General features: G+C 34.0%; 1 protein-coding gene across 1 annotated transcript in view; it reads left to right on the forward strand.

Annotated features, from left to right (window-relative positions):
- Window positions 1-23,364, forward strand: part of LOC114331175 (integrin alpha-8-like) — a 154,649-nt gene that overhangs the window by 24,431 nt on the left and 106,854 nt on the right. The window contains exons 6-9 of the mRNA XM_050652479.1: window positions 4,909-4,957; window positions 5,022-5,108; window positions 10,803-10,885; window positions 20,718-20,903. Of these exons, the coding sequence (XP_050508436.1) occupies window positions 4,909-4,957; window positions 5,022-5,108; window positions 10,803-10,885; window positions 20,718-20,903 (405 nt within the window). The remainder of the gene's footprint in view (window positions 1-4,908; window positions 4,958-5,021; window positions 5,109-10,802; window positions 10,886-20,717; window positions 20,904-23,364) is intronic.

Below are 23,364 nucleotides of genomic sequence, written 5' to 3' on the forward strand. Positions count from 1 at the left end.
TTTTACTGTTTGGTGAATCTGTTATTATATATTCTTCTTTGTGATCATCTACATTTATATCTGATAGCAGGGCCGTACTGTTTGATGAAAATTGTCTTAGATTGAAGCCATAGGAACTTAATATTGAAGTTAAGTTTCGACGAAGAGAAATCAAGCCTTGTTCAGTTGAAGCACCTGTGACCACATCATCGACATACGTATCTAGGTTGAGCTTACGACTTTCTTCAGGAAATGTAGCCAAAGAATGTATAGAAATTTCCTTTAAGCATCTAGTAGCTAAATATGATGAGCTTGCCAAGCCGTATGTCACGGTGTTTAACTGATAGATGGTAATTTCTTGGGAAGGATCATTTCGCCATATCACGCGTTGAAGGTTACGCTGTGCTGGTTCGACCAGTACTTGTCGATACATTTTGGCAATGTCACCGGTAAATACGAAGTTGTGCTGTCTAAATCGTAGCAATATGGAAAAAAGATCGCTTTGAACAACAGGGCCCACCTTGAGTGTATGATTTAGTGATATGCCGGTAGAAGTGGGACACGAGGCATCAAAAACGATACGAGTTTTAGTGGTAAGACTATCATTCTTTTCGACAGCATGATGAGGCAAATAATACAAAGGAGAAGAATCAGGTTCAAGATCCGAAATTTTAGACATGTGTCCAAGCTCGATGTACTGTGACATAAATTCGCAATAGGCTTGTTTTAGAATGGGATTTTTCTGAAGCTTCCTTTCGATTGATAGAAATCGTTTAAAAGCTATGTCATAAGATTTGCCTAGTTGTGCAATTTGAGGTTTAAGAGGAAGACTCACTTGAAAACGTCCAGTGTCGTCGCGAGTTGTGGTACATTGAAAATGGACTTCACATTCTTCTTCTTCCTTAGTGTATTTAGAAGGAATCGTAATATAATTCTCTTCAATTTTCCAGAATTTTTCGATACAGGCCTGAAGAGGATCGGCCGATAAAAGAAAGCAAGAACTGGGAGCAGAATGGTAGCAATAAGCTTGTGAAGGAACTGGGCCACTAACTACCCACCCCAATTTCGTTTGTTGTAAAAATGGTTGACCTTTATTACCCTTTATTTGTCCAGAACCCATGAGATTAAAAAATAAACCTGCACCAATGAGTAGGTGTACTTCAGAAGGATCGTAGAACTGAGGGTCAGCTAATGTGATATTATTGGGTATATTAATATAAGAAGGGTTGATTGAATGCTGTGGTGTTAGATCGGTTATTTGATTAATTACGAGAGCAGGCATTTTGAAAGTGAAATCTCCGTTTAAAGATTTTACTTCTAATTTTACACGTTTAGTAAGTGAAGTTGTAACGTGATTTATACCTGTTATAGGTAGGTTAACATGTTCATATGGAAGATTTAGTTTCTCAAATAGTTCTTGAGTAATAAAATTGGATTGGCTTCCACTATCTAAGATGGCTCTGGCCAGTGTGGGTTGCCGATTTTTGTCAAATGTTTTTACTACAGCAGTAGCTAACAGTATGAATGAATTGGGATTTTGATTAAATGAATATAAGTTACAGGATGTCTCTGGTTGTCTAGAAGTGCTAGGATTATTTTGATGAGATTGGGGAAGATTAGATGTGGAAGATATATGGTTTTTATTATGATTTTGCGACTCGGATTGAGTTCTATGTAAAAGGCTATGGTGTTTATTTTGACAAGTCTTACAAAAGTAGCTAGATTTACAATCCAAAGTTTTATGTCCGGACCTTAAGCAATTGGTGCACAGATGAAGCTCCTTTGCTTTTGCAAAACGGTCCGGTATCGGCATGGCATGAAACTTAGAACAAGAGTAGATAAAATGGTTATCTGAGCATAAACTGCACCTTGGTGGCACTTGAGCTAATGCGGTAAGGGTTGAAGATTTGTCAGATGACTTGACATTATGCCAATCTCTTTTATGAGATATCTTTTGGTCGCATTTTTGTTCAACAGATTCTAAAATTTTACACCTTTCTGATAAAAATTTTAAGAAGTGTTTCACATCGGGAGATTGCTTTCCTGCTGAGACTCTTTCCCATTCTTTTCGAGAATTGATGTCAATTTTGGATGTTAAAAGATATATTAGAATGGTACTCCACTCGAAAACGCGTTCCCCTAAGTTTTCCAAGGATTTGAAATGGTTGACGAAAGTGTCTAAAAGTTTTCTCAAGGAACGAGACGACTCATCTTTAGTAGGACTTAGCTCGAAGATGGATTTGACGTGAGCATGAATAATTGCCCTTTTGTTTTCATAACGGTCGCACAATAGATGCCAAGCCGTTTCATAATTTGCTTCGGTTGCGGAGAGTGCTCCAATAATTTGAGCGGCTTCTCCCTTTAGACTGGATTTAAGATAATAAAATTTTTCGATTTTATGAATAGTAGGATTGTTCTCAATAAGTGCCTCAAAGGTTTCTTTGAAATTTGTCCAATTTTCATATGTGCCAGAATATATGGGCAAAGGGATTGGTGGTAAATATGAATTAAGACGATGAGAGTTGAGCATTGGCGAAGATGACATGGATGAAGATGACCCATGAATGGGTGGTTGCTCCGTTGATGTGGGATTGAGAAGTAATGTTGCTTTAGCTACTAAGGCATAATATTTGCTTTCGAACTCTCCTCGTTCATCATCTTGATTGCCGAGGTTAGAGGTTGTATCAAATAAACAAATACGTTCAATGTCACACTGTACCTTTTCAAACTCAACAACTGACTCCTTTAAGGCATCCAGACGCGCTTGTAATTCAAGACGGATTGTGTCAGATAAAGGAGTTACACATTTTTCAAGGAAAGTGTTAAAACGAGTCACTGTGGATTTAACAGTGCCACGACGAGCTACAAGATGTTTAAGGTCTTCAGCACTAGCCATTTTTATCAATTAATTAACGCTAATAGGTTTGAGAGAAGGTTATAAATTTACTGTGTTTTGTGGAATATACTAATTAATAAGAATATTGCTAGCTATTAGTTGCAGTACCAAGTTAAAATAAGTAGATAAGCTAAGTAAGCAATAAAAAATAAATTGTTGAAGATGTGGATTAGGTATAAGGATGATACGGCTATGTTGGGCCAAATATTAATAATGCTAAGGGATGTCTTTATTATAAGTAAATTGATTTGAAATGCGTTGATTATATTATAATTAAACGATATTCCCTTCGATGGGTGCTGCTATGGTAGGCTGGTTGTTGTATATTATGTATTAATTAATATGATTAATATTGTAGATTATTATACAAATAATATCTGATAACGTTTATTTCAATATTTAGATATGTTAATTAGCTTAAAGAAGTAAGTTTTTTTTTTTTTTAAGATATAAATCCAAAAATTATAATTTGTTTTTAAAGAAATGTGCCAAATATTTAATATTTTGTATGATAAAGTAGAAAGAATATGAACTAAAACAAAACCATATGCCAATAAATTATATACTCTCAAAGCAAGATTAAAATAAGTGAATCAAATATTCTAACCCTACTTCTCGATGCTGCAAGTTGTAGGTACCAAATTCAGACGAAGGGATCGATGTTTTCTTCGGGTGTCAAAAAATCCGGACGAAGTAGACCAATGTTTGCTCTGAACCCTTTTTCTTCGTTGGAGGACTGTAAAAAGCCAACGAGGGTATTCAGCACTTTTCGTGATGTCCTATCTTTTTTGCACAATGGTTTCTGCTGTAGGAAATTCACAAGGTTTAAAGATGGTTTGATAGGTTCTTTATTTCAGCGCATTCCACAGCACTAAGCGAACGTAGATTCCACAAAAATATATTTTTTCTCGTTGAAATTATTTGATAGATATGATATTTAATTTTCTGACTGTTGCTCTGGGTTACCGATTCCAAAAACTACTCGTCCCCCGTGAAATAGTATACGTACTTGTTTTACTTTAATTTATATTGACAATTTAAAATATTTTATACAAATTAGGATCGAACAGAAGTAAAGGGTTAGATGATCCTAATCTCAAATTTTTATGTAAATCGATGCAAGCCGAAATTATTCTTTTAGGACAAGTCAAAATTTTATAAATAGCTTTAACAAGGGTGGTTGTAAGGGTTGAAATATTATGATGTTATATCTTAAAGCATAAAACAATCATTATGTATCTAATAAGAACCAAACGATGACAATATTAAAGTTTAAAATGTTATTTTATAATTTTTTTTACAATTAGGGGTAGTTATCACCCTTAAAAAACCAAAAGCGTACAACGGCTTAATATAGAAAATAAACTAGAGGGTGAAATGAGCCTAATCCCAAATTTTTGTAGTAGTCGATGCTGGACGAAAAAATTGCGAGGTTTCGCCATTTTTTCAGTTTTATTTCCCCAACTAAATGTATTAATCACAAAATAGTATCACATAAATCAAAACATAACTATCAAAAAAGCTAGTCTATTTACTGCAACACTAGTCCCTCCAGTCGCAATTATCTCACGCAGGAAAAATTCTTAGATATAAATAAATGAGGAGAAAAATATAGATAGGCAAGCCGACTTCACATAAGGATAGCAAAATAATGGCAAAGATCATCAGGATCATCATTAATCAGTGTTGATTTGTCTATTGTTGAACATATACCTTCTCCGGATATTTCCGTATTCTTCTATTCTTTCAATTCTGTTCATCTGCGATTCAATTGGTTAAAATTAATTTAAGGTTATCGATCGATCGCATTGGTGTCTTTCCCAGCTTCGCTTTTCAAAAAAACTCGATTTTTTTTTGTTCACCTGTCGTCTTTAAATTTTTTAACATCTACCGGCTATCTTCATTTTTGGCTTGAATACGTTCCACAATATTTTCCACTCTAGTTCATCTACGAGCTTCCTCGTTTCTTACTTTATTCCGCAAATCGCAAAGAAAATGATAATAACATTAAAAAGTATTTAAAATATTTTTAGGAATCTTCTTCGTTTTTAATAGGAGCTCCTGGTAAAATAAACTGGAACGGTATGTACAAGATGTGATAAATGATATTATCATAACTATAAATATCTTTGTTTTTATTTTGAAGGTGCCATTGTTGATCAGTCGTTAGACTCAATGCAGGATTACAAAATTATTTCACAGAAGCATAGCCCTTATACCTATGATTATTTAGGTAAGTTAACTGTTATACTATTTTACTCGGAGCCGGACATTAGGGCGCGGCCACATAGGCGCGACCGTTTAGGCGCGGCCGTTTAGGCGCAGGGACATTTAGGCGCAGGGACATTTAGGCGCAGGGACATTTAGGCGCAAGGACATTTAGGCGCAAGGACATTTAGGCGCAGATACATTAGGAAAATTATTGAATAATAAAGTAGAATTAGTTCATTTCAAGCACAAGTTTATTATTATTCTATACAATAAAGGTCACAATCATATTCAACACAAACTATTCGTATAGGTATGTACATAGCAAGAGTAATCCGCACTTAGTAAAACCTAATTAATAATTAATAACAATCTATTGTAGCAATAATAATATTTAAAATAATGATAATAACAGTACTATTATGCGTTCATCTCGTAATTATGAGAGATGCCCCTAAGAAATTCAATAATGTTTCTATTTTCGTAGTCTCGTACAAGATTCTTTATTCTTACGTCGGCAAGAGTATATTTGGATCTTTTCGTTGGAGGTTCATTACCAGCAACCAGTTGCTCAAAAAACATGTCCCTACCTCGCTGTACTGTTTTTAAGCCATCAATCAATTTCCAAATACTAGGATGATTCATACTTAATTCTATTTGTAGTCGCCTATGTGCCGCCTCGGCATGATTATTTGTTCTGTCTGTGTCAGACAAAACACGATTGTGAACGGACCATAATTCTGGGCCAAAAATGGCAGGCCGCCTTCCATTCCCGCGGCGATTTGGACGTCCAACATAGGTATCTTCAAACCACTGCAGCAACGGTTCTAATTCTGGAGGCAATGAATGGGATAATTCCTCAATGGCGTTATCCAAATCATGTACTGGAATAAACGCTAACGACGTTATCATACGCGCGTGCAGAGCAAAATCAGCATCATTATTATAACGACCCATCAAACCACATTCGCCCAAATGTTTTCTTAAGTTTTTCGTAAGGTGGAACAAACAACCCAGCATCTGAGCATTTGGAAATGCATCTCGAAAGGCATTTATGGCTGCCAATTCAAAATCGCAAGAAATTTTATTTGGATTTAAATTTGGCCCTATGTTTTTGAGCAACTCTATCATTCTTCTATAAGTGACACCTTGTTTGTTTGGCAATAATGCATATGCTACAGGATGAACTCCACCAAATCTTTTGGCCATTATTACATATATTTGTGAAAAAAAAGGCGGTGCCGTTGAAAATGTGCCATCCACAAACCAATGCTGCGATGGTACCAATATCTGTAACAAAATAAACACTAATTGGTGTGGTACTTGACAAACTCGTGCCATATAATTAGCTCACGCATATACGAAGTATATATAGTGAGGTTTACGAGATAAGTCCACTTTTATCATTTTTAGCGCACTTACTCGTGTAATTTTTAAGTTTTTTTGAAATATCCTCTTAATTATTAAATATTTTAAAATAACTTAAGTAGAAAAAATCTGATGTGGTCCAACACATGAGCTCACGCATATTGAAAAAAAGGACAAAAGTGTACCTATCTCGTAAAAAATGTTAAACAAACAAAAGTTACTTCTCTTTATAACCTACATTTTTTATACTAAAGTTTTTTAAAAATATTTAATAATTACCAAGATATTTCAAAAAAACGGTAGAAATTTGACCATTCCAAAGCACACTTTACTCCTGTCATTTTTTCATTTTTTTTTTAAATATAAAGGTAATTTTTTAATTTTTAATTTACCTCCCGACAAAAGACAAAAGGATAGTCCCATTAAGAGACAAAACCTTAACAGTTTTTCAAAATATCTCACCTCATCGATATTCTTTGCTCGGCCAAATATTAAAATTCTGTCTGCGTCTGGACCGCTATCGGCTAGCAAAAAATTTTCTGCCGCTCCATTTGTTGAATAGGTTCTATATTCTTCGGGAATAATCAAGTTTTCTATCCGTAGAGGAACTGGAGGTGCGGCATTTATTAGATTCCTCTTTCTTCGTATCATTTTCTTCAACGATGTACTTTTAGGTAAAGCTGCTTGGGCGGCTTGCGACAAGTTAACTTCATTTAGACAAGTATTAATAATTTGAGATGTTTGTTCCATTGTTTCTTCAGCACGTATTCTCATTTTTGTACGCACAACATCAGCCTCAACCTTAGCCGCATTACTATCATGTGAATGTTGATGAATTTCCTTCACAATCACATTTTCCAATGTATGAATACGTTTTTTACAACCGTTGTTTTTTTGCTCACATCGCCAAAATTGTTTTGTTTCACATGCACTAAGTCTATCAAAAATATAACAATACCCATTGCTATGAAATTTCTTGTTTCCTTTCTGCGAAACTACTTCCATTTTTCACAAAACACCACAATAATCACAAAAAATATCACAAACAGCTATACTGTCAGAAAGCTAGCACACTAGTAACTAAATGAGAGCATGTTTACCTGTATTTATTATAGTATTTATATACCTGTAATAATCCTACGGCGGCCAATCACGATGCTAATTACCTGTAAGTACCATTGTAATCTACTGATGGGGGTTGTAAATATTTAAACTGTATATTGCCTTCTAAGAAAAAAAAATATACAATGTTTATTGTGGGATTGTTTCTTTTAGAGGACAAAAGAAACTAAGTGGTTTTTTTTTTCGGGGAAATATTATACTTGTATAATCCCTCTGGCCATAAAATGTCCCAAAAGTTTACACCTTTTCGGGCAGAGCCGGATTATATACAAATTTTGTTTACCTGCATACCTTATATTATTATATTTTAAGTAGGTATATTCATTCTACAAGTTCCACTTCTGAATACCCCTCTTAACTTAATGTATCTGCGCCCAAGTGTCCCTGCGCCTAAATGTCCATGCGCCTAAATGTCCTTGCGCCTAAATGTCCCTGCGCCTAAATGTCCCTGCGCCTAAACGGCCGCGCCTATGTGGCCGCGCCTTAATGTCCTGGACCGTATTTTACTGTGGTATTTAGTAGGTGCCTACATCTACTATTAAGCTAAGGCGACAAAAAATTTCCCCATTCTCCGGGAAAATAATTCAAACAATTCAATAAAGCCTCAAACCAGTAGAATAAAGTCAAATGAAGACGAATGACAATGTAAAAGAATTTAGAATGTTTTTTTTTGTATTATATTCATATGCTTATATAGGTAGGTACATCAGATTTGGCTGATCTATTTTACAATAATGATTAATACGATTAATATACTTACCATATACTATACATAACGGGAATAATGCTCCTAAATATCCAAATAGCCAAATATCCCAAAAAGCCCTTGTGAATATCCTGCTAGGAAGAACCAGAGCATACACAGAAGAAGTCATTTGGGATTGTCAATGCCGATTCAAGTCGGGTCGCTCTATTGTTGACCAAATATTCACTATAAAATAAATAATGTAAATATGCTGGGAGTTTAATCATGAGCTTTATCAGATGCTCAGAGCTGTTAAACTGGCATTTTATAGAGTATGCAGGATAAGGTTGTGGCCAGCAATGAAAAAATTTGCTTTTACAAAAAAGCTAGTCAATTTGACACGGATGTGTATAAAAGAGCTACGATGTAGGGTGAGAGTTGGACCACAATATTCAGGGAGAAGCATTCTCACCACAATTCTTTAATATAGCTTTGGAATACATCACCAGAAGAATAATAATCGAAAAACCCGCTGCATTATTTCATTGAAAATGACTAAATTTATTGTTGTAATTTGACGACGATATTATGCTAATAGAAAATACCAGATAAAAACTAAAGAAAATCTTTTGTGATGTTCGCGGTGTTTGGTAAGGTTTGAGAGGAAACGGCAAGTTAGGAAGATAAATATATAAACAAAACTAACTACAGTTCGTCTAATATATTTACCGTTGCACGTCATTATCTACGTCAGAGATCTAAGTTGACATAGTTGCCACAGTATAAAAAATCCTGAATCCATTTTAAATAAAATAGACAACATAATTATTGCAAACGTGGATTATACAACAAAACAAAATTAATATTGAAGGTAAATAAATAAAAACTTAGAAATAGAAAACAAGAATTAAATTATAATCCTACGGGTTAAGTAAATAATAAAACCAGTAAATATAATAAAACAAATACCTATTCGCGGTGTGCAAGTACTTGGAAGGGAATTCAGAAACGATCGTGCGCGAATAGCGGAGGAATATTGCAACTTTCTTAAGTAATTCATATTGTCAATTGAAATTGTCAAATTGACGTACATTTCATATCTACTGTCATTCAAGAAGAAAAATTAAATGTTGCTCCACAATATTGATATGATGTACAATTATTGTATAAAGGTAAATTTAATTAATTTTATTTTGCTTGCAATACTGCATTTTAATATCTAATTTTATTTACTACATACAATTGTTTACGTTTTAATAACATATCCTGAATCTTATTTTTTCTTCTTATTATTTTTTTGGACTATGCCCTTGACAATTATCCCGTAACCAGGACTAATATAATTGGCCAATATAATTAAAAGTGCGAATAAAGTTGCAGAGCGTAGAAATAGGTGTCGCTTTGCCGAACTTGCACGGTCCCAATAGTAAAGAATAAAAACAAATATGAAGTGTCACTACCGCAACTGTCAAATAAATGTTACCAATTTATGCCAAAATGTCACCTTTTTTCGCTTGCAGTTATAGTGCAAACCGAACAAGTGTGCTTTATAAAAACGCTTTATATTCCACTTATACAAATTAAATGAAACAAGTTAGGGTATGTGTCGTTAAATGTACATTAATAGAAATATTCCAATATTATTTCTACGCGTGTATAATAAAATATGTCTAGTGACTATAATTCCAGTGTACTCGGCAAAATGATTCTAAAAAAGAACACACCTACTGCCTAAATATTTCGTGTTGGTATCATGTGACGTCCGGGCTATGACGCGGATGACGTGCAACGGTTAGTATATTAGACGGAGTATATAAATATGTATAGCATCATTAAAGGAAACAGAGATATAATCAGACAGAACAACTCAACGACGATTTTATCTGACAATCACAGTCTATGAACAAATGTTTTTACGTCGTTAAATAGGATGTAACATCGAAACAACTAACAGGACTTACACAGACAAATCTATGTAAAATGATCAAAGACCAGTACCTCTATATACTGTGCCAGTACCTATTAATGTACGATATACAGACGAGGTATGGAGGATAACAAAGGTAATCGAAGAGCAACAACGTGTCTGCAAAAGAAAAATTATATCGAAGATCTTAGTGCCGTTGCTGCATGAGTCAACAGTTCAATATATGGAAGGTAAGAACTAATAAAGACCTAGAAGAACTATATGCCAACATTGCCAACGTCAACATAATGAAAGAAATGAAGTCCAGTGGGAAGAACATCTCAGAACACATTCTAACGAATGCATAGTAAGACTGTATTGAAGATAAAACATGGCATATCTTTTAACCATCATCATCATCGTCAATCAACCAATCGCGTCCACTGCTGAACATAGGCCTCCCTCGGTTGTAGGGGCATATTCTCCAATCTTTTAATACATTTCGAAAATCTACAAAGCACTTTTGAAGTAATTGAATTAACCGAAACATTTAAAAATAATATATTTTTATTTTGTGTTTTTCAAAAAATAAATTATAATATTAATTTCAAAATCTAATCGTCAAAATTTAATTTTAGGTTACAAAGTGGGTCGCGGCATTTCCAGTAATTCTAGTTTTTTATTTGCTGGAGCACCAAGGGCAGGCAATTTATTCGGGGAAGTAAGTGAATTTATCATTGTACTAATATTTCTTCTTCTTCTTTAGCCTTAAATAATCCAACATTGGTCATAGGTCTCCCCCATTTCAATCCAGTGCTTTCTATTTTGCGCCACTTCCTTCCAGTTGTGTCCTCAAATCTTTTTAACCTTTGTCGAGCGGCATAATTTTACACCGTTAACAGACGGTCTAGGTACAATTAATTGTACCTCTATATTTTCTTAAAAATTCGTTAATCTAAAGGGAAATATGTATAGATTAATTTTAAGATATTTATTACTAGCATAACTGGTAAAAAATTGTTGAATATATAAATAAATAATAATATTCGGGAATTTGTTCTTGCACTGATATTATACAAAGTTTAGAAGCCGCTATGACGTGACCGTGACCGCTCTTATATATCGTAAATTATTGAAATTACTATAAAATTAAACATAGTGGTCGTAAACAAATTCTAGGAAGAGTAGCATTGTATTTTTTTTCACTTGGAAAATCTCATGGAGATCTCATCCTCATTTAGTTGTTTGGTATTTCTCGATACGCGTATACCTAAAAATTATCATGAATAATAGTGATGATAAATCGAGTTTACCGAATTGGCTTTTTTGACGCCAAGAGGTGTACATAAAAATAACATAAACTTATGTGAGGTGTGGATTACGGAGTATATGGCACTAATACGTACAGCAATAATCATTTCGAGTCCATGCTAAGATTTGTATGATTTGACAACGAAAATATCCGCGAAGAACGTAAAAGAACCGATAAAGCTGCACTCATACGAGATATCTAGACAATACTAAATATTAATTTGCAACAAGGCTACAAACCATCCCAATGCATAACCATCGACGAACAATTGTTTCCATTTAGAGTACAAATTTTACACAACACTTTCCAAACTCGCTAAATATGGGACCAACGTATTTTTGGCTTGTGATGCATCAAACGCTTATCTCGTACAAGATGACCTTTATATTGGAAAAGCAGCATATTATGGTTCCCGACAAGTTAACATTGGCGAACAAACAGTTTTGAATCTTGTCACGTCTTATAAAGGTTAAGGACAGAATGCTACCACAAATAACTTTTTTACCAGTTTTGAATTCGCTAAATTCTTGAATTTATGACACAGGATGTTAGTAGGGCTAGTAGGCACAGTTAGAAAAAATAAGAGATTTCTACCGACCAACATGCAAGCAAACAAGGAAAGAGTTGTTTTTTCCACAAATCTTGCATACAATCATTATGCTACTGTATGCTCTTATATGTGCCAAAGAAAAACATCTCTCGTCGATGCATATAACAGGACAAGTTGAAGACAGTGAAGTAGCTAAGCCGGAAATAAAATTTAGTATTACAATAAAACCAAAGCGGGATTGTTAACATAGATAAAATGCTGGGTGAGTGTTTGACCGTATACTCACCCAGCATTTTATGTCGAACATTGCTTTGGCCCCTGGCCTTTTTCAACGCAGGAAACAAAGGATATATAAACAAAAGATTAACGCAGGAGATTGTTTAAGAGTCATTCTAAAGATTGTTGCCTTTATTTCAATGTTGCCTTTATTTCAATGTTGCCTTTATTTCAATCCCAAAGTAAAAACTGGATGATGATGAGGAGTCATTTTCTTCTTAGTGCTGTAGAAATGGTTCTTGGTCGAAACAGAATATGTATTTGATGTACGTACCCCTCCTCAAGTATCTTACAACAGAATTCGTGGATCTACTTCAGTAAGAGTAATCGAAAATTGTCATGTTTGTCGAGGCGAACGTAAAACCAGAAATACTTGTGTAATATGTTTTCTACCTGTGTGTGACGAACATCCTTTGTCTAAAACGATATGTAGGTATGTGTTGCGAAAATCCACCCTAACACTCTTTTTTGTATTTTGATTCAAATTAGCTACCATTTAAATAAAAAATGTATTGTTTTTTAAAAATATTTATTTAAAAAAATGTACAAGGTACAAATGTACCTATGCCATCCTTTAGTTGGAACTATTTAAGCCTCCTTCTAAGAACTAAATAAAGATTTTTTTGTTACATTTGGCTCACATAATCTACTGGAAAAATGTAGAGATGTCACAAAAGTTTAAGTATCTAACCCTTTTTTAAAAAAAGTTATCACAATTTGAAAATTCAAAAGTTACAAATTGTACCTATTCCGCCAGACGAAGGTTAATGTCATCAGCCCATCTCATTTATGGCCGTCGTTTGCTTCTCCTTTCTAACCATGCTATTGTTCTATTTCGTGGTTTCATCTTTTATCCTTCAGTCGGGCATTGTGTCCTGCGAAGCTCCATTTTAATTTGGTAGCGTGTTCTCCTGCGTCTCTCACTTTGGTTTTGCTTCTAGTCCATTTTTTGTTTATTTTTTTGTCTATAAGTCTCATCCTGAGCATGCCCCCCATCTTTCCATCGCTCTTTGTGCCTTTACTTGGCCTTGGTGAGTGTCCACGTATGTGAACCATAGGTGAGTATGGGGAGGATACACTGATCGTAAACTCTAGTGTTCAAATATTGTTCAACAGTATTTGTATACCCTATTCCACGAACATACGCCTGTTTTGGATTACTTCGACAACGAATATTTTACTGTGCAAAACAAGAAGAACGAAAGTAAATTGCAAATTACATTGTTGTTTATTGGAATAATTATTAGCGCCATTTACGTTCGTACTTCTTATGTTCACAGTAAAATATTCGTTGTCGAAGTAATCCAAAACAGGCGTATGTTCGTGGAATGGCCCATATTAATAATTAACAATACTAAAAATTTAATGTTGTATGTAATTGATATCGTTGTGAAATCTTTGGTAGATCTTTGGGAAAGTTGATAAAAGGTTTTTTGGCGTTGTCATCTCAAAGTACACTACAAATTGTTCTTTTTTTTTAATTTATAAGCAATCATTTGGATATAATTAAATAAATGGACTAAAATAATAAATTAAATGTTAACGTTTAATTCATAAACATCGCTTTATTTACTTCTATAATGAAGCAATGTTTTAATATAGACAAGGCTTAAACGGCGGGTTCGTTGAAAAAATATTTTCATGAGACTTTTTGCATAATCACATTCTTGAGACATCCCAGAATAAAATTCAAGAAGTCACCCAGGTGAAAAATGGTCCAATTTTTTTAACATTGTTTTTAATCAAATTGAAAAAAATTTTTTGGACCATTCTGGACAAAAAAGGTCTGTTATAATTGTTCTCTCTAGGTGATCGTTTTCGAGTTATAAGCAATTTAAAATTGAAAAAAACGAAAAATGGCGATTTTCAATGCTTAATAACTCGGTTAAAAGTTATTATTATGAAAGTCAGAAAGTTACTAAATCAAAGACTAAAGCCACCCCTACAAGATCCTGAAGAAATTTTTGTCATTATTTTGTCATTATTAAGCTGTCATTTATAAGTAATAATAATGATCGCCATTAGGCTGCCAACAATGGTGAGTGCGAGAGAGATGCCATTCCAGCAGTCAACGGTGCATCTTACTCGCACTCACATTTACAGCCGCGTCAATACGATCTTACCGCTCATTGTTATTAATTTAAAATAACAGCTTAGTAATAAATTAATGACACAAACTTGTTCAGGATCATGTAGGGGGGAATTTAAACTTTGATTTAGTCACTTTCTGACTTTTATAATAATAATTTTTAACCGAGTTATTAAGTCTTAAAAATGGCCATATTTGCATTTTTCAAATTTTAAATTGCTTGTAACTCGAAAACTATCAACTTTAGGCCCGCTTCACGTCAAAAGTGACTAATGTGCACATTAACGTATGTCCTAAAAGTTTTGTCACCAAATTCATTGGTTTTTATTTAATAAAAACAAAATAATATCAAGTTGACTTTGGAAACAAAAGCTTTTTTACATTGTCTACTGTCAGTTAAGGTTTATTTATTTTAAAGTTTTCGCTTTAAATTGTAATATAAATTACAAATAAGAAAAAGTATCTACAAATTGGTTGGGCGGGCACTCAAAACTTAAATCTATCGATTATATCAGAATGAAAACAATTCACGCAAAACCATATTTAGAACAATAACGGAGTGCAAGTAGGGAATATCATTGCTGAATCTACCAAATTGTGGAAGACCACGTGCATGTACTGCACAGAAGTCAGAGAGATTGGTGAGAAGGGTGAAAAACCAGCTTGGAATGGAAACTAGGAGATTGGCTCATAAAAACAGATCTTCTAAGAATATGATGTCATTAGAATTGAGGAGAAATGGTCTTCAAAATAGAAAGAGACTTAAGTGCTCCAAATAATCTCAAGCGCAACTTCTTCAGTCCTAGCATCATACTATTACTCAAGATATACCCCAACTACAACAGCAAATACCCTTTGTTCTCAAAACCGATAATCCTCCAAACTTGCCGCAGGCTCGCCCAATAGAGGGTTTTGGGCTACTGTCTAGGAAAGTTTACTATGGATGCTGAGAAGCCCAAGATGAAGAACAATTGAGACGCCGAATTCACAATAACTAAGTGAAATATCTAAATTCCGCCCAGGGCCTAGATTCCGTGCATTGTAGATATCTACAGTCGCTTTCTGTCGATGGCAATTGTCATGAAAATATTTGAATTTTTAGTTTTAATTCAAATATTTTCTTGTTTTACTAAGTGTCACTTCAGCATCAATTAGAGTATAACCTAGCAAAACTAGAAAATAATTCAATTAAAGCTAAAAATTCAAATATTTTCATGACACGTGACATCGATGGAAGGCGACTGTAGATATCTACAGTGCACGGAATCCAGGCCCAGGACCTCATATAAATTTGCGTCTAGTAGAGAAGAATAGGCCACTCTACATAATTTGATAGTATAGTTTAGTCAAGCAATGAGTTGTAGTTAATGATAACTTCTTCTTCTTCTTTTAGTGCCTATTCGTTTCGAACATTGGCGATCATTCGGGCTATAATTATTTTATTAACTGATGCTTTAAATAGATTAGTTGTTTTTGTGGAGAACCGTTTCCTCAGGTTCTTTAACCGTGATATTCTTCTTCTCCTAATTCCTCGCTTTTCGAATACTTTAGCTTAAAGGATTACCTTCATTAATTTGTATTTAGTGCCGTTTCTCATTATGTGTCCGAGATATTCTAACTTTCTGCTTTTAATGGTATACATCACATCTCTCTCTTTGCGCACTCTTCGTAATACGGTCTCGTTGGTTATCTTGTCCGTCAATGATATCCTTAGGATCCGCCTGTATTGCCACATCGCGAAGGCTTCAAGTTTTTCAATATTGAGAAGATATAACATCGTAGGAGCCTTATTTTTATCTCCAGATTAAGGTTGTGGCTTTTAAAGAGTTTGGCCATGTTACTGAACGCACTCCTAGCTTTCTCTATTCTACCTTTTATTTCTTGTGAGTGATCCCATTGTTCCAAGATAGTTATACTGTTTTACTCGGTCCACTGTTGTATTATTGATAAGTAGTTGGGCTTGTCTAATTTTATTTTTGCTGATGATCATAAATTTAGTTTTTGATATATTTACTTGAAGTCCAAATCTTTCACTTACTTCATTTACTTTGTTTATTAGTTGATGTAAACTGTTCAAACTGTCTACAAAAATAACGGTCTCGTCTGCATAGCGGATGTTGTTTAGGCGTTCTCCATTTAGAAGTATTCCATGTTCGCAACTTTCCAAGGTTTCACTAAATATTTCTTCCGAATATACGTTAAATAATATAGGTGAAAGTATACAACCTTGTCTAACGCCTCGTAGAATCTGGATCGCTTCCGTTGGTTCACCTCCAAGATTCGTTCTTAATGTGGCGGATTGGTTCCAATTATAAATTTTGTATTATACGTCGGTCTTTATCATCCATTTGGGCTTTTGTTAGAACATCCATCATTTTTCGGTGTTGAACTGTATCAAATACTTTTTGATAGTCCACAAAGCAGGTGTAAATATCGCAAGTCATATCTCTGCAACTTTGAAATAAAACCTGTAGACTAAACAGTGCATCTCTTGTACCTACGCCTTTCATGAATCCAAACTGTGTGTCTTGTATTTTCTCTTCGCATATATTGTATATTCTACGATGTATAATTTTAAGAAAAAGTTTTAATGTATGGCTCATTAGACTTATTAGCCTATATTCTCCGCACTTTTTACTCCCTGTTTCTTTGGTAAGGTAATAAATTCTGAAACTAGCCAATCTTTTGGGATATTGCCTGTGTCATAGATATTATTAAAGATTTTACATAGTATTCGTAAAGATTCATCATCAAGAAGTTTAACCCGGCACCTGCCACGTGGGGTGCTACCAGCACCCCATAACACATTTTTATAAAATATTTGGTATTTCAAATTTGTTAACCTCCTGTGCGTCATAGTAGCTTTCAATAATATTATATAGCATAGATCTGTTTGTGTTTGAAGTGGTTATTTAGTGTCATTCTGAAATTGTAGCTCTAAATTCGAATTGGGGTGTCATCATCTGGCAGTAAAATTTTTTTATGTTTTTGATAAACAGGTCAGATTTACATTTTTTTATTGTAATAACTGATCTAAATTATTAATATATTCTCTATACGCTCTGAGCTTCGCTGGTGTCGCTCCTAGCTGTTACTAATTCAACTTTTACCGGTAATTTTTAAATTTATTATTTAATTGTTATCGCTTAATATTTACAACGCAAAAAAGTAATTAAATTGTAATCGATTTTTTTAAGATTTTTCTAATCATTTTGACGTTCTATTGATAAAATATCAATTTCTTACTTCGGATACTTTGACAATAATCGTGTAGATGGCGCTAAGATTATAATAGATTATTTATAATTAGATATTACGGAACATTAAAAAAACTTAAATTCAGTATTTAAAACGTAAGTATATTTAAGGTAAAAGTATATACCACAGCTTTGACCAACTAATAATGTTTATAATTAATGTTTTTAATTTTAATTTTAAATTAATCACTTTGACATTTATGTAAAATTTCCAGTAAACGTTTACAAACTTGTCACTACTGGCGTTCACGAATTTGTAAATATCCCCTCTACGTACGAGCTCACAGCGTATACTCAATAAATTTTAATTTTCACTTGTAATACCACTAGAGGTCAAATTATTTCCGGAAATTTTTTTGAGATCATGAATATTTTGAAAATTTCCCGAGTCGCAGACGAGGGAAATTTTCTAAAAATATTCATGATCAAAAAAAAATTTCCGGATATTAATTTGATTTCGCGTGGTATTCGGTAAGAAAATTCCACACCAAATTTGCATTTGAAAATCCAAAGCTGCATGAACAGATTAATAGCGCGCCATAGCTTTGTCAGCAATTATTTAGGCTTTCAAATTCGTAATTTCTACTCATTGTAGTTGCATGGGAATACCATTTCAAGATAGAAAATAGTATATTCTTCAATTTTACATAAGTTTTGAGTAACTACAAGTGATAGAAAATGAATCAAAACTAAATTATGTAAACAAATAAAAACCAGTCTGTCAAAAATGTTCTGTTATTGTAAACGTCAAAAAATTTCCACTATAATTCGCTGTTGGGTACCCCACGAGCAAAAAATTTCCGATAAAATACCTCCGTTGCCATGGTGATCTGTCAAAATAACGTATTTTGATTGGTTCAAAATTACAGGTGTGGAATTTTCTTAGATATTTTACATCACTTCATTTATTATGGGTTGGTACTTGCTAATTTGCTTATAACACCTTTTTAATTTTATTTTTTAACTTTTATAATATATTAGTAGCTAATAAGTTAATAAAACATGTTTTTTTTTATATTCTTTTGTAACTCAACACATTATTTTGTTTATAAACAAGTAGATCACAGAAAATTTTTAAGGGCTGCTGTGAGCACCCCACGTGGCAGTTGATGCTTTGCAAAGCCACGTGGCAGGTGCCGGGTTAAGAAATTCAGATTGTACACCGTCTGGTCCCGGAGCTCTACCTTCTTTTAGTGATATTATGGCTGCTCTTATTTCTGCCACTAGTATAGGTGGTCCTGTTTTCGTAGGTATTGGGGACTGGTTCTCCCTCTCATCAAAAAATAAATTTCGTATATAATTTTTCCAGGTATTATTGATACTCTCTTTGTCTACAATTATCTCTCCATTGTCATTAACAAGTTTACTTATTCTTCTGTTTTTACATTTGCCTGTAATTTCTCTTACCTTCTTATGCACGTTGAAGTCGTCGTATTTACTTTCCAGAATTTCGATTTCTTGGCATTTTTTCTCCAGTTCTTTCTGTTTTTCCTCTCCGATCTTTCTCTGTTTCTCTCGCTGTAATGTTTTATACATGGAGTTATCGTTCTTGTCTTTCCTTCTTTCTTACATTAGTTGCAGAATCTCTGTCGTCATCCATGTCTTATTCTTACCTTTTTCGTTCTTCATAAAATTGTCTTTAATGTCGTCTATCGTTTTATTAAGGGATTCTATCTTATCTTTTGTGCTTTCCGTTGTATTATCGATTTATTTGAATTTTCTATTTAATGTTTTGCTGACTATTTCTTTTACTTCGCTACATTTCAGTTTCCCATGTCATGTTTTTTTACAGTTTTTCTGCATATTTTCTTTAACTTGGTTGTATACACGCCCACTAAAGGATTGTGGTCAGATTGAAGATCAGATGTTCTCCGTTGTCTCTAGGTGATTTCCACGTATACAGGCGTCTAGGTGGTAGTTTGTAAAATGTGTTTAGCACGATTAAGTCATGCTCAGCTGCAAAGATACTCATTGTTTCTCCGCGTTGATTTATCTCTCCTAATCAATGTGGACCAATACGTTGCCCTTCTTTTCCGTTACCTATTTTCGCATTGAAATCTCCTATGACTATAAAGAGTTCGTGTCTCGGTATATCTCTTATAAGGTTGCTTATTTGTTTGTAGAATTGTGATATTTCTTCATCACTGTGCTCTTCTGTCGGTGCATAGACTTGTATGATGTTTGTATTCACCGGTGACGTATTTATTTGTAACAGGAGGATTTTATCGTTCACTGGTATGAAGTTGTTGATATGTTTGTCTATACTTTTATTGTGATAATTCCAACTCCATTTTCATATTAACCATTTTCTGATCCTGAATAGTATACTCTGTAGTCTTCTATGTCACAATAACTTGAGTCAGGCCACCTCATGATAACTAGTAAATGTTTAAATTAATTTCTTCATTAATAAAAATTTGGATAAATATTTTGTGCCAAAACTTTTAGGACATACGTTATTTCCCCTATATTTCATTCCCACTTCTTTCTACTATTACTGCTAGACTGACTAATTCTACGTGTCTCCATGAGAGCGAAACTCTCGAGAGTAGCTCTCGAGAGTTTTGAGAGAAGTCTCAAATCCTGGAAAATTAATTTCAGAGCGAAGAAGTTGTCTGCTGGGAAAGTATGTACAAAATATTTTATATTTTCATTATAATTATGACCTTTGAGTACGTGTCAATTGTGTCAAGTGTTATTTAAATGGCCATTTTCATTCGTTACGATTGTTTAAGGTATTGTTCGTAATGCGCATAAGTCTAAAGTTTTGTTACATATTTTTTTTTGTATCTCATAGAGGCTCTAAGCATATACCTGAACTACTGTACTCGCTGAAACGATACTCATTCCTAACTGCAAGACGCAATAGTCGCGCAGGCTTAGTCTTCTTCTTATTCAAATCTTGCACTGTCAGTCTTGGTTTTGGTCTTGCTAAAATTAGGCGATCTTGGTCTTGGTCTTGCGAAAACGTAAGTGAAAGACCAAGACTGCCAGACCAAGACCGATTTTGGGCAACATTGACTAGGGTTATTACATAGTTATGGTACTGATGTTTACTTTCTGTCATAGGTAAAACTTTTCAACGACAAAAACGAAAACTACAGAACTTTCCATGGAGATGAAATGGGTGCTTATTTTGGATCTGCTGCTTTGGCATACGACGTTAATAATGACGGATCAGACGATTTTTTTATTGGTGCTCCAATGGCTGCTGGTTCAAGTTTTGAGGAAGGTTGTGTTTACTTTTATAATAATGTAAGTAAACATGTAAATTGTCTAGTTACATAAAATAACATAAGTGTGGAACACGAATATAACTAGAAATGTCATTGAGAAGGGTTTTTTCACAATCACCTTGCTATTCGAGATTAAAACATTTACTCAGCTGGATGAATGAATGAATAAATGTCATGAATCCTCGTTAAACATTCGCCTCTCTTCAGGGTAGGTGCACCACCATGTCTTTTTTTTTGCGGGAGCATAGAATGGTGACGAGTAAAGCTTTGGTTTCCTCGAAAGCGGTACCTACAAATTTCGACCGCAATATTGCGATGAATGACGTTAGATCGTGGTGGAAAATTCATAGTTCGCCATTGCGGCAATGAAATGTGTAAACTCAAAAAGCGTCATCAGTACCTACTGTTTTGCGGTGAAAACGAGCGACCAGGAAATTTAGTTTAGTTTAGTAGTGCTAAATGGTGAAGAATCAGATAAAGAGATTCATAAAAGAAGTGAATCTGGTCTTTTGAAAATAGATCTGTAGAGGGTGCATACCAAATTTTGATTTGTGGCCATCTACATACAAATAGGTCTGGATCCCGCGTAACAAAAAAAAGTTGATTAATAGCAAGTTGAAAATTTGTTAATAGCTTAAGGGTGTCTAGTCGGTCAAACTTTGATATATGGGAACACTGGAACAGGGGAAGTTTTAATTGTGGAACTGGTTAAAAATTTGGAACGTCAGACTACGAAAAGGTCAGATGTATTTTGTCGGACAGAACTTCCAATTGATTTGTTACCCTTTCATTAAACTCTCATGCAAAAATCAAACTGCTGCTTATCACCAACTGGGGTTGTAATAAGTCCGACACGTAGAACATGTCAAACAACAGGAATTACGTTGATGATTAATAGCAGTCTGATTTTTGCATGAGCGTTTAATGAAAGTTCTGTCCGACAAAATACATCTGACGTCTTCGTAGTCTGACGTTCCAAATTTTTAACCTGTTCCACCATTAAAACTTTCCCTGTTCCAGTGTTTCCATATATCAAAGTTTGTCCGACTACGCACCGTTAAGCTCTTAACGGTGGCTCCGCCACAATAGACCAGAGAAATTAGCAATTAAATGGCCTCTTTCGTGACATCCGTTGATACAGGTATCTAAGAACTGCTTTGGGTAAATTTGGTTACAACAATATCCAATATAAAAATTATGCAAAAGATCAAACGTACTTTTTATCTTATAAACAATATATAAGCAATTAAAGATAGCTATTTGATTTTAAATATTAAAGGTGGAGACTGGTATGCTATACGGAAAGGTGATACAATTTTACTGAAGAACCATAGAAATTTGTTTAAAATGAGTGTTTGTAAAGTTATTTTTGTTAATTTGTTGCTTAGTTATGGGGAAAACGGCTTCAAAAGTCGATTTTTTTAAAATAATTAATAACTTTTATAAAAATAAACAAAAAACTTTAATGTCGCGTGAGTTTAGCAACAATATCACAAGTATTCAGCTATTAAAATTTCAAGAAGTTTTACTTAATAGTTATTGCAAAATTGAAATTGTTTATCCCAAAAAGCTGGTATCTATGGCGTTATTATGCGTAGACTATTAGGTCCACATAAATTCTGAAGACATCAAATCAAAGGGAAAGGCTCATTTTATCAAATTAGACCATTTCTTGATTAAAAAGTTAATAGTAAATGTTGTAAAATAATTTTGAAAAGTAGTGTTATTTTAAGCTTATAAACAATTAAAATAACTCAGACGCATTAACATGTAGGAATTTAATTTTTTTTACTCGACATGTTGGTATAATTATACAATCTGAAACAAACATATAATACCCTACAACCCTTAAAACCGGAGTTAGCCACTTTTTTTCAAAAATTCGGAGGGGCTTTGTTTATAAACATTAGAAATTTTGAAAAGAAACATTGAAACGACTGAAAGATCACGTTTATACAAAAAAATTCACAAAGATTCTTGTAAAAATGAGCCATCCATGATGCACCAAAAGTGAAGGGATTAAAAGTAAAGCGATTCTTCTTGCCCTATTGATTTTATTATCGAAAACTTAATTCACAACTACAGTGTTTTATAAAAGGTGTAATACCTTCGGTTCTTACCAACGAAAGTTGATGTTCTTTTTGCAGTAAATACTTCTTATCGGTTGGTATGGAAATTTAACGCCAAATACAAAATTCGAATTTGGCGTCATTCAAAAATCGTGACGCGAGTGGTAAACTTGTGGTATACCGTATACATTTGTATCTGTAGAGTGGGGAGTGTGAGTCAAGTCCCACAGCATTTAGGCCACAATTGACCCATTGTGCATCCTCCAAGGGGGTTGTCGTCCTTAGTTCATTATCAAGCCTGCCATTTCCAGAAAGGCGGACAAATCACTAGGTGACATCTCCCCTGTGTCGGCAGGTGTTATACCGTATACATATTATACTTTTATAGTAAACTTGATCCTGAATTCTCTA

This window comes from Diabrotica virgifera, chromosome 5, assembly GCF_917563875.1.
Source record: "Diabrotica virgifera virgifera chromosome 5, PGI_DIABVI_V3a".
Classification (NCBI taxonomy): Eukaryota; Metazoa; Arthropoda; class Insecta; order Coleoptera; family Chrysomelidae; genus Diabrotica; species Diabrotica virgifera.